The 9655-nt window shown below is 44.5% G+C and overlaps 3 protein-coding genes across 9 annotated transcripts in view; 2 read left to right on the top strand and 1 right to left on the bottom strand.

Annotated features, from left to right (window-relative positions):
- Window positions 1-42: 42 nt before the first annotated feature.
- Window positions 43-1384, bottom strand: dnajc30b (DnaJ (Hsp40) homolog, subfamily C, member 30b). Its single transcript, XM_088381690.1, has one exon. It carries the CDS (start codon window positions 1326-1328, stop codon window positions 321-323), a length of 1008 nt encoding a protein of 335 aa, XP_088237816.1. The 5' UTR covers window positions 1329-1384; the 3' UTR covers window positions 43-320.
- Window positions 1385-1542: 158 nt separating this feature from the next.
- Window positions 1543-4659, top strand: bud23 (BUD23 rRNA methyltransferase and ribosome maturation factor). 2 transcript variants are annotated; one of them, XM_088381700.1, is made up of 13 exons: window positions 1543-1684; window positions 1754-1813; window positions 1987-2024; window positions 2247-2342; window positions 2412-2494; window positions 2656-2752; window positions 2843-2939; window positions 3031-3081; window positions 3175-3260; window positions 3334-3379; window positions 3497-3558; window positions 4149-4238; window positions 4319-4659. In XM_088381700.1, the coding sequence occupies exons 2-13, from the start codon at window positions 1769-1771 to the stop codon at window positions 4371-4373; spliced, it is 846 nt and encodes a 281-aa protein (XP_088237826.1). In that variant the 5' UTR covers window positions 1543-1684; window positions 1754-1768; the 3' UTR covers window positions 4374-4659. The 2 variants fall into 2 exon arrangements, with proteins under 2 accessions (XP_088237826.1, XP_088237824.1); XM_088381698.1 differs by having other exon boundaries at window positions 1624-1813.
- A 285-nt stretch (window positions 4660-4944) lies between these two features.
- Window positions 4945-9655, top strand: part of stx1a (syntaxin 1A (brain)) — a 32203-nt gene continuing 27492 nt past the window's right edge. For 2 of the 6 annotated variants that reach the window (XR_015859589.1, XM_088381696.1), the window contains exon 1: window positions 4952-5546. Coding sequence is in view for 5 of the 6 variants with exons in the window: in XM_088381696.1 (XP_088237822.1) it covers window positions 5517-5546 (30 nt within the window). In the remaining variant the exon portion in view is untranslated. Of the gene's footprint in view, window positions 5547-9655 lie in introns of all 6 variants that reach the window. The other 4 variants (XM_088381694.1, XM_088381692.1, XM_088381691.1 and 1 more) reach the window with 4 other exon arrangements.

Genomic DNA, 9655 nt, shown 5'->3' with positions numbered 1-9655 from the left:
CCCTCCAGGCCAAACGTGGCACTACAATATTTTTTTGATTAATTCATATTTTAACAATACTATAGTACTGTGTTCCTTACATTAGCCTAAAATGTCAAAGCAATGCAATGAAAGACAAACACATTTCTCAAAATGTAATTCAGATTTGATAATTATATTTGATCAATAATTTAGAATTAACTCTAGTTAAAAGTGATACCTGTGCATTTATATTTGACATCTTCAACGAGACAAAGACATAATCAAGTATCACCATTGAGGAAAAAACGTTCTTGTCGTGTCTGAACATGCCATTGCCACCCAATGAAGCCATTTGTCTTTCAGGATTTGACGCTCATCAAAATGATGCTCGCCGTCAGCAGCAACAAGGCCACCGTGGCCTCAATCTTCTTAGTCTGGATCCACTTGCGCTTCATCTTCTCGTGGGCCTCTGCGTCGCGCTGCCTTTTGGCTCGCATTTCTCGCTCCCTTTGCAGCTGCTCGCCATAGTGGGCCTGGAAGAAGGCGTCAAAGTCATATATGGGCCTCCCGCCTGTTTGGGAGAAGCGTCTCGAGGTGGTTTGCTGCTGCTGTGCCGATCCTGAGGATCTGCTTGGGGGCTCTTTGGAGGGGGGTCTTTCCACACCGTGGACATCTGTTCTGGTCAGGATGCCCCGGTCGTACTTCCTCCTCAGACTTTTGTTGCCCAGCACTGTGTAGGCCTCGTTGATATCAGTGAAGCGCAAAGCGGACTCTGCGTTCTCTGGGTTTTTGTCTGGATGAAAGATGAACGACTGCTTGTAGTAGGCAGTCTTGATTTGGGATTGCGTGGCATTGGGGGACACTTTGAGGATGTCATAATAGGCTGTCCTGTTTCTGTACAAAGGGTCATCTTTTGTCCAACTGTAGCTCCTGGAGAAACAATGTCTCTCTGGTTTATGGATGAAGATGCAGAAAGCTCGTAGCTGCTGAGTTGACGTGAAGACGGGGCTCAGATGGCAGAAAACAGGTCCTCGACTCCCAGAATACCTCCTGGGTGCAACTAAATAATTGTTGAAATCCTCTCTACTGTGAGGAAATCCAGCAAAGTGCAGGTTCAAACAGATTTCAGTCATCTGATGACTTCTTTCCATTCGCCTGACTTCTATTTTGGGTTCTATCACTGTGCTTTTTAAACGAACGTTGTCTTCATTCCCCGTTAAAACATCTTTATTCCGACTTGCAGTAAAAGTGTATTTTTCTCGCCGGGTTTTGGAAGGTTCCCCAGAGCAAACCGGTCGACTTTGTCCATACCTGAAGCTGGACAACCGGTAAGCTCCATTGCTCAGCTTGTGGGCGACCTCCGCCATTTCCCCAGGAAAGACAAAGTCAAGTTCCGTTACGTCACACCACAGGAGACCAATAGGAATCGATAAGAACGGGAACTAATTATAATTATGACCAATCACACAACAGAAACAGCTACACCCTTTTAACGATTTTAATAACGTAAAAAAACGTTAAAAGGAAAATAAAACGTATCAAAGACAATTTAACTGTTGAATAGCTTCATTTTAAAATTGTTCTTACACCTAAACGTTTTGTCAGTAAAGCGGTTTCCGGAGTGTTTGAAGAAGGTAGCCACTAGACGGCGACATAGTAATTCTTCCCCTATTATTCCACCTTGATTCTTGCCGAAGAAGACCTCTGCTGTCTATTCTACCAGGTTTCCACATGTGTCGTACATTGATGTTGTTTTTGAGGAGTAAACTGTATTTAACTGTGTTCTCTTCAGATACTAACTAACAACATGAGCTCCTGTCGACGACCGGAGCACAGGGCTCCTCCAGATGTGGTCAGTGCTTGTTTTAAATGTTTTTACAGCATCTTTCGTAGCTGGTCTAAATGTAAACTATACGCGATGCTAGCTTGTTTTCAGCTCCACTTCAAGTTATGTATTATTTTATACTAAAACAACAACACGAGTTAGTTGTTTTAATTTTTATCACTGTGTATTTTTTACGACAGTTTTACAATGCGGAGGAGGCCAGGAAATACTCTCAGAAGTAAGTCTAAATCCTTCATAACATCACATCTAGTTAATGTTATTATTGATGTTTTTTTGTGCTGACAAAATTTGAATGTATACTAATTTGAAATATTTTTAGTAGCTTTATGTTTTTAAACATCTAAATATTTCATTGGGTTCTCTAAGAAAGGCTTTCTTTTTGTCAAAAGTCTGGTGAGAGGGTGTTCAGCAAGATATGTGGTGTTTTGCTGTTTGTCAGCTCTCGTATGATCGAGATTCAGACTCAGATGTCGGAGAGAGCCGTGGAACTGTTGAACCTTCCAGAGGGCCAGCCAAGCTTCCTGCTGGATGTGGGGTGAGCCAATGAAACTGTTTTTGTTTGAGCTGCAAATCATTCAAGGATTTTCTATATTTTTTGCATTAGGTGTGGTTCAGGACTCAGTGGCGACTACCTGACAGAGGAAGGACACTACTGGGTGGGAGTTGACATCAGCACAGCAATGCTGGGTTAGTTTAAGCATTATTTGTCTGCTCCATGGGGTGATTGTGGCATGCAGACAATAGAATAATATTTATGGGATTAGATTCTTTACCCCCCACCTAAAAAAAAAAAAAATGTCACTTACTGAGAAGTTGTGAGCATCTGCTCATAAATGCAAATGTGTTAGATGTGGCAGTGGACAGAGAGGTGGAAGGAGATCTTCTACTGGGAGACATGGGCCAAGGGATGCCTTTCCGGGCGGGGACCTTTGACGGCTGCGTTAGGTACCAAATGTAGCAAACGTCCTGTCATTTTCTTCGGATGAAAAATTTGACTTACTATTAAACCTTGTTGTTGTTTTTGCCCCCTGTCAGTATTTCAGCTCTTCAGTGGCTCTGCAACGCAGACAAGCGCACACACAGTCCTCCCAAGAGACTCTACTCTTTCTTCAGTACTCTCTATTCGTCTTTGGTAAGTTTTATATTTTTAGAAAAATGGATGTCCATTACTTCAATTACGTAACCAGCTGGTATCAGGACCTGACTTGTTCTCCGCCTTTCAGTCAAGAGGCGCCCGTGCCGTTTTTCAAATCTATCCTGAGAACTCAGAGCAGGTAAACAGGAGTGCAAAATGTCCATTTGGGAAGTTTATTCCTGCCACTCATCCTCCTCACTTCTTTTTTTTTTCTTTTTTGCCCTCCCGGCAGTTGGAACTGATCACATCGCAGGCCATGAGGGCAGGCTTCAGTGGTGGCATGGTGGTGGACTACCCCAACAGCACCAAGGCTAAGAAGTCAGTGGATGACTTCCTACTAGTGACCCCCCTCGTAGTATTTGCCATATTTGCTCAATGTGCTTCTCTCCAGGTTCTTCTTGTGTCTGTTTGCCGGCGTGACGGGTGTCCTGCCCAAGGTAAGTTGCTTCACAATGAAGTGACTTAAAAAAAAATCTGACATTTATTTAGGTCCTTATCGCCCAGCCCTATAATAAAACATAATGTGTATAACAGGACTACTTTATGAATTTCAGGGTTTGGGCTCCGAAACCTCTGACAAGAACGTCCCCAACCAGATCCAGTATTCAGGACAAAGGTAAAAAGATGCAAGTGTTGTTTTCATGTCTGCAATAACCTGCTTATGATAATCATGTTAGTGTGTCTGTTTGATGAAACTCTGAAAGGCTCCGATCGTCTTACGCTTTTTATGATGTTAAGAAGTCGCCTCAGGCCAAATGGGCACCGCTGGAAGATTGTTTAATTTGTCTCTCTTTTTTTTTTTCCTTTCATAGCGCAATTGAGTAAATGCAATTGAGCGGATAATGAGCTCATGGTGTGCGTATTGAAATATGAGCCTGTCTGATGGTTTGCTTTAACATCCAGTCCGGCGAGTCCCTCACTGGACTGGCGAGATGAATAGAGTACAATAACATGGAAAACACTTAAAGCACAGATGACTTCATGTTGATCTATAAAAGGTCACCACAAAGGTGGAGCATCGGGTGTGGGCCTCGGAAGCGGGTCAGGTTCAATCGTACCTGAACTCGTGACGCCAGTGGGGCCGAGAAAAAAAAAAAAAGGTTGTCGTCCTGGCTGACGCGAATCCGTCAGGCGGGTTTTCCTGCCTTTTACACAGGATAATAAATCACACAAAACAATCAAGTAATCACTTCTCTCCCTGCAAAGATGCCGTTTCAAAAACATGAAGGGGAAATCGGCAAAGAAGAGCCGAGATTGGATTCTGGAAAAAAAGGAGAGGAGACGCAGACAAGGACGGTAACGGCCTCCCGTCCCGTGTGTATTCGTTATTTTACAATCGGTGTCGCTCGGCTCACGCGTGTGATGTCGTCCTACAGGGAGGTGCGGGCTGACACCAAATACACAGGACGTCAGAGGAGACCTCATTTCTAGCTGCGATTGTACAACTGGGCCTTCACACACACACACACATGCAGTCACATCTACAGTTTATTCTTTTATATTGGACGCAATACTTTTGGTCATTCATTTTTAATATGTGGCCTAGGATAGGCAAACAAGAGGCAGAACAAACAGTAAGATATACATGTGCAATTCTGCTATTTCAACAAGAAATCCATCCGACTATCAAGCTGAAAGCACAGATTGCACAGCTGTTCCTAATTTTGTGACTCAAAGTATATGTTAAGAATAAAGAAAAGACATACTGATTATGAAACTCAACCATTATTTTTGTCATCTTACGATTGGTGCAACAACGCTGTACCCCCCCCCCCCCATTATTGATCAAATTTATTCAATTGTGATTTAAAAAGATAAGGAGCAACAATAAGAAAGTAGATTAGATCAAGTTGACTTGTTAAGTGGAGCATTTTTTTTAAATCACATACGTCACCGGTGAGCTATTTTTAGGGCAGACCCGCCCGCCATCAGCACGTCTTTGACACCTGTGCTCCGTTGCGTCTTTGTGTTCTGTGATTGGCTGGCAACCCGTCCAGGGTGTCCTCCCCACTTGTCTGGCCCAGCTAGGAAAGACTCCAACTCGCCTGCAACCCGGTGTACAAATTACGAAATGGATGAAGAAATGATTGGATGAAGAGTTGCTATGCCTGCTGTGGCCTCACAGGGGGCGCTGTGCACCGGCAAACAATGCAAAACAAACCCACCTGGGCGTTATCTCATGGAGCCTTCGATCGATATTCATTCTGAACCCAATTCCAGGACCCCACCAGAGTCCCCCCATCCACCCACCTTCTCTCTCTTCTGTGTCTCTTCCTCCCTATCCTCTCCGTCGTGAATTTTACCACTTTAAGGCAACAGGTTCTCCCCAAATCCCAGTCGCTCAGACGCCATTGAGGAGGAAGTTGGCGAGCGTGGAATGGGTTAACGGCGTCGATCCAATCAGCCCGTCATCGGAACCGCGAGAGTGGAGGCAAAAAAAAGAAAGGGAGGGTTTGTGAGGAAAGGGGGAGAGCATCGCTTCCTCGTGAAGCCGCTTGACGCGCACCATCAGCCAGCTTTTTGTTGGCGTGTCCACATCGGCTCCATCATCACCACCAGCCCCAAAAATCCACAATGAAGGACCGCATGCAAGAACTTCGACATGTAAGTTGTCCGTTTTTTAAATGTTTTTGTTTGAGAAGGGTTTGACCGCGCGTAAAAAGTAACGAGAGCTCAACAGTTGTGACCAATGCGCTCTTTTTATTCCCCACACGAGCAGCAGGCGCACAACTGTCAACATTTCCACTTGTTTGGTTATCTTTGCCTGATTTGGGCCATCGCTCGAGAGTTGAAATGGCACTTCCGTTTCTCGCTCCACCCTCGGAGAAAGTATACCACCTATGATTTAATCACTCCGTCTGCGCGCTAGTTCGTGGTTTCATCGATCCGCGCAATTACGCCGGAGAATTGGTCCCACGCCGCCCATTTCACCTGTTAAATGCCCTCGCTAAGCCTCACTAGCGCCCTCCCGAAGGCAATTACAACATACTGTATGACCAAGAGTTTTTTTTTTTTTTTAATTCAATACTATTGAAATTTAGGGCGTTTAAAGGCATACAGGAAGTCGTTACCGTAGTAAAACGTCACGATGACGCTCATTGGACCCAATTTCCATTCAAATAAGATGTAATTGGCAAGAGTGAGCATCTTTCCAAGAAAAGACGATTCGATTAGTGTCGAGGGTGGGGAGGGGAGGGGCGGAGGGGCGATACGGTTCATTTCAAAGTTGAACGATTTCTCAGTTGGAGATTACGATGCAAAAGATTTTCTTGTTATTTTTATGACTGAATGAACGTGCCAGAACTGTAAATGTGTCATTTCCCTTAAAAGCTACAGTTTTATTACTTGTATTTTGCAGGGTTGGGACCATTTTCATATGCGTTTCGTCACAACTCAAGATTAAAAAGAAAAAGAAAAAATCGGCCAAACGTCTGATTTTGTATATATTGAAAACCCTCTGAAAAGTCCCTGTGAAGTTGTATCAAATTGAGGGAAAATAAAAAATTAACCTAGAAAGACGCGCTATGACCATGCTTGCTCTAGCCTAAACATAATAATCATAATAATAACAAATAATAACTCTCAGCATCCACTCACTGGAATCTTTGTGTTTGATCGAAGTCGTGTGTGCGTATGTTTGCGCGCATGTAAAGTGGCCATTGTCAGATCTGCGTAATTGCCAGTTAAGCTGGCGAGGGAGAGGGAACCAATTTACGGCTGTGCAGTTTTCAGAGCATCTTTGCTATGAATTGGCCTCCAGGGAGACAACGCTGCTCTGCCAACCCTGCTCGTGTGCGTGCGTGCGTGCACGCGTGTGTCTGATTTAAAGAGGCGTGTATTGCTGCCTCTTCACATTGTTGAAAAGATGCACTAACAGTACCACAGAGAGAGACAAAAATAGCCCAAGCCTTGGTTTTGCTGATCTACTGTATACTGTACTGTCACAGCTGGAGTGCAAATCTGAAGTTGAATTATTTTATTTTTTTACACCTATTTGAAAGTAGACAACTGACTGACAGCTTGGTGTTTTTTTTCCTCATTTGCTAATCTATTTGGGTATACCACTATGGCAGGACAATTAGCTTTTTTTGCCGGAGGACGCGGCCTCTTTGCCACCGTCGTCCTTCTGGATTTTACTACACATCTGCCAGTCTCGCTAACCGAGTCCACGATGCGCCGTCAACCTGGACTCGTTCCCGCTTGGCCCCGTCGGTGGTTCAGTGACAGATGGTGGCCGTCCTGATGTGATCGTCAGCTTTTATCAGGCCGATCAAGCCCGAGTTGATGAGCTTAATAGAAATTTCACCCTCAGGGATCGCCCTCAGTCATGCGGTTATCACTTTTAAAAATATCGATTTATTTTCCCTTTTATATTAACGCCACACCTGGAACAAATCAGTTCTCCTCCTATTTCTCCTGCACATTTTCCTCAAAGCTTGAAGACTCCTCCGTTATTGCGCTTTTTTTTTTCTTTTTTTCTAGCAGTAGGTGATTTATCGGAAAGCTGTCGAGTGGACTTTTTGTTTCCTGCCCGCTGTGTGCGGCCTTGTTGTCACTGTTAGCTCAGGCAGCTCGTCTTGTATACTCACTGTCACAGCTTGTTTGGAGTCGGAGTGACACATTAACTAATAGCGTGGACGTGACGCGCATACTCTTGAACCTGTCTGTGTGTGGTTTTGGCCTTACCCAAACAAACGTGGAAACTTTTCAATCAGAGTCTTAAACTAGTGCTTGGACTCATACCAGAAAATTCCCATTGAAGTGACATGACAACCTGCGGGAAGTTTTTCTTTTTTAAGTTAGCTAATTTACTTTAGACATAAGGATCCAATTTTAGACCCCAGAATGTGTTTTTTTTTTGTCCCATTTTAAACCCATCCTTGTTGTAGCAACTAGCTAGCGCTAAGCTACCTGTGGAGTTACGCATATAGTGAAAGGCGAGTGTTGCCGTTCAAACTTAAATGACAAAAATATCTGACCTCCTGTAACCCCAACTGGGTTGCCATAGAAACCGCACTTGACAAACGGCAATAAGCATTTAACCAAAAAGCCCCACCAATGGAGGGGGGGGTCCCTATCTTATATTATCTCCTTAAACCTTCAATCCATTATTCATCAACCGCGATAGGTTGCATCTAATTACATCAATGAGCCATGAAATAACGTGAAATGAGAGCCCACCCAAAGGTCTGCATTTGCAAATGACATTTGCACAGATAGCTCGAATTTACTGACTGCTCGGCGAACGCACGGTCGGCTGAGCGCCGGGTGCGACACACCTGGAAAAAAGGCGCGCTCGTGTTTTCTTCAAGTCGCTTTGTCGCGATTATAGCTCGCACTTGACTCGGGTTGACGACTTTTTACTGCTGATGAAGAGATTTCCGAAAATGACACTAATAAGATCCAAAGCGTGACTTGCAAACTAAGAATTTATCAGCAGCGGCCTCCGTCGCGTCAGACGAGCATGCCCGCGAACGCCACCCTAATTGTTTTAATATCCATACCCGGCGGCTAATTGCGCTTTAACGAGCCGAAATGAGAATAACCGTGCGCTCTGATGATGGAGTTATCTGAGCGAGAATTGGCAGCTGATGTTGATATTTCGAGTCTGCGCACCGAATTGATTTTCTTTGAGACCGCCAGTCGTTTTCTAAGTCATAATCTAACCTTACATCGCAGATTGTATTCATGCTCCTTTTTATTCTCTGTTACTTTGCTGATGAGGCCGTTGAAGGTCAGGATGAGATGTGAGAGGGGCAAGGACGATGAAATTGGATCTCGCCACAACCTTGAGACGTCTTCTTGGGATGTTGGCATATTCTTTACAATTGTGCTCCAACCGCTGATGAGGAACGTTATAAAAATTTTAAGGAGTGAGGGATTTTTTAGATGGTGGTGAGGAGCAGGGAAAAAACAAAAAGGTGGCTGTGTGGGACTGCTGCTATAATGCTTCTCCAGAGGAGAACAAATCTGGAGGATGGAGAGCAAAAAGATGATTAGGACGGGAGGACGTTGAGGGCGATTGTCAGGGAGAGGAGACACACACACACGCTGGCTTGGTGTTGCTGTGCTTCATCTCTTGTGCCACCCACATGATTCTTCCTCATCTTGCTTGTTGCCTCCTCGCTGCAGGCAGGCCTTGTTTCGCTTCTTATTTGACTTGAGTCAGATTTGCTCTCTTCTTTCTTGAGAAACAATGCTTTTCAAAAGATGAGTGGAATTGCAACTTGCACAAGTACTTCCACTCCCAAGCATGCATTACTAATAATGTATTCTTTTATTTTGCTTTCCTCGGGAAACAATTCATTATGAGACTTTTGTGCGCAAACATACATAATGTATGTTGCTTTTGCTTTATTATGATCGTAAATCTGCCTGCGCTCTCAGCGCGGCTGACATAGATTTGAGTCATGTCTAATGCAGGAGACGTCGTTTCGCTCTGGCTCCAACTTCAATGTGCATAAGGAGGACGGGAAAATATCTGCTTGGCCCTGCGCATACAAAAACATCTGCCCATCCATTCACCTGAAAAAGTTATTGCGATCACGCAGGCCTCGTCGACTCCCCGTGAACGTGTCTGTGACCTTGCGCAAGCTTAGCTCGTAGCATGTAGCAAGCCTGTGGTCACTAAAGCTAAATCCCCGAGGCGGAGTCAAGAGTGCAGAGCTGATGTCCTCCTTCAGGTTCTTTGAGGCTCAGCAGGAGCGCTGGAG

The sequence above is a fragment of the Syngnathus floridae genome, chromosome 7, assembly GCF_059516105.1.
Source record: "Syngnathus floridae isolate MCC-2025c chromosome 7, RoL_Sflo_1.0, whole genome shotgun sequence".
Lineage (NCBI taxonomy): Eukaryota > Metazoa > Chordata > Actinopteri > Syngnathiformes > Syngnathidae > Syngnathus > Syngnathus floridae.
This window is presented reverse-complemented; position numbering and strand designations above follow the sequence as displayed.

Coding starts and splice junctions, on each gene's coding strand:
- bud23 (XM_088381700.1), top strand. CDS start 1,769: ATGAGCTCCTGTCGACGACCGGAGCACAGGGCTCCTCCAGATGTG. Junction 1,814..1,986: donor ACAGGGCTCCTCCAGATGTG/GTCAGTGCTTGT, acceptor TTTTTACGACAG/TTTTACAATGCGGAGGAGGC. Junction 2,940..3,030: donor GTACTCTCTATTCGTCTTTG/GTAAGTTTTATA, acceptor TCCGCCTTTCAG/TCAAGAGGCGCCCGTGCCGT.
- dnajc30b (XM_088381690.1), bottom strand. CDS start 1,328: ATGGCGGAGGTCGCCCACAAGCTGAGCAATGGAGCTTACCGGTTGTCC.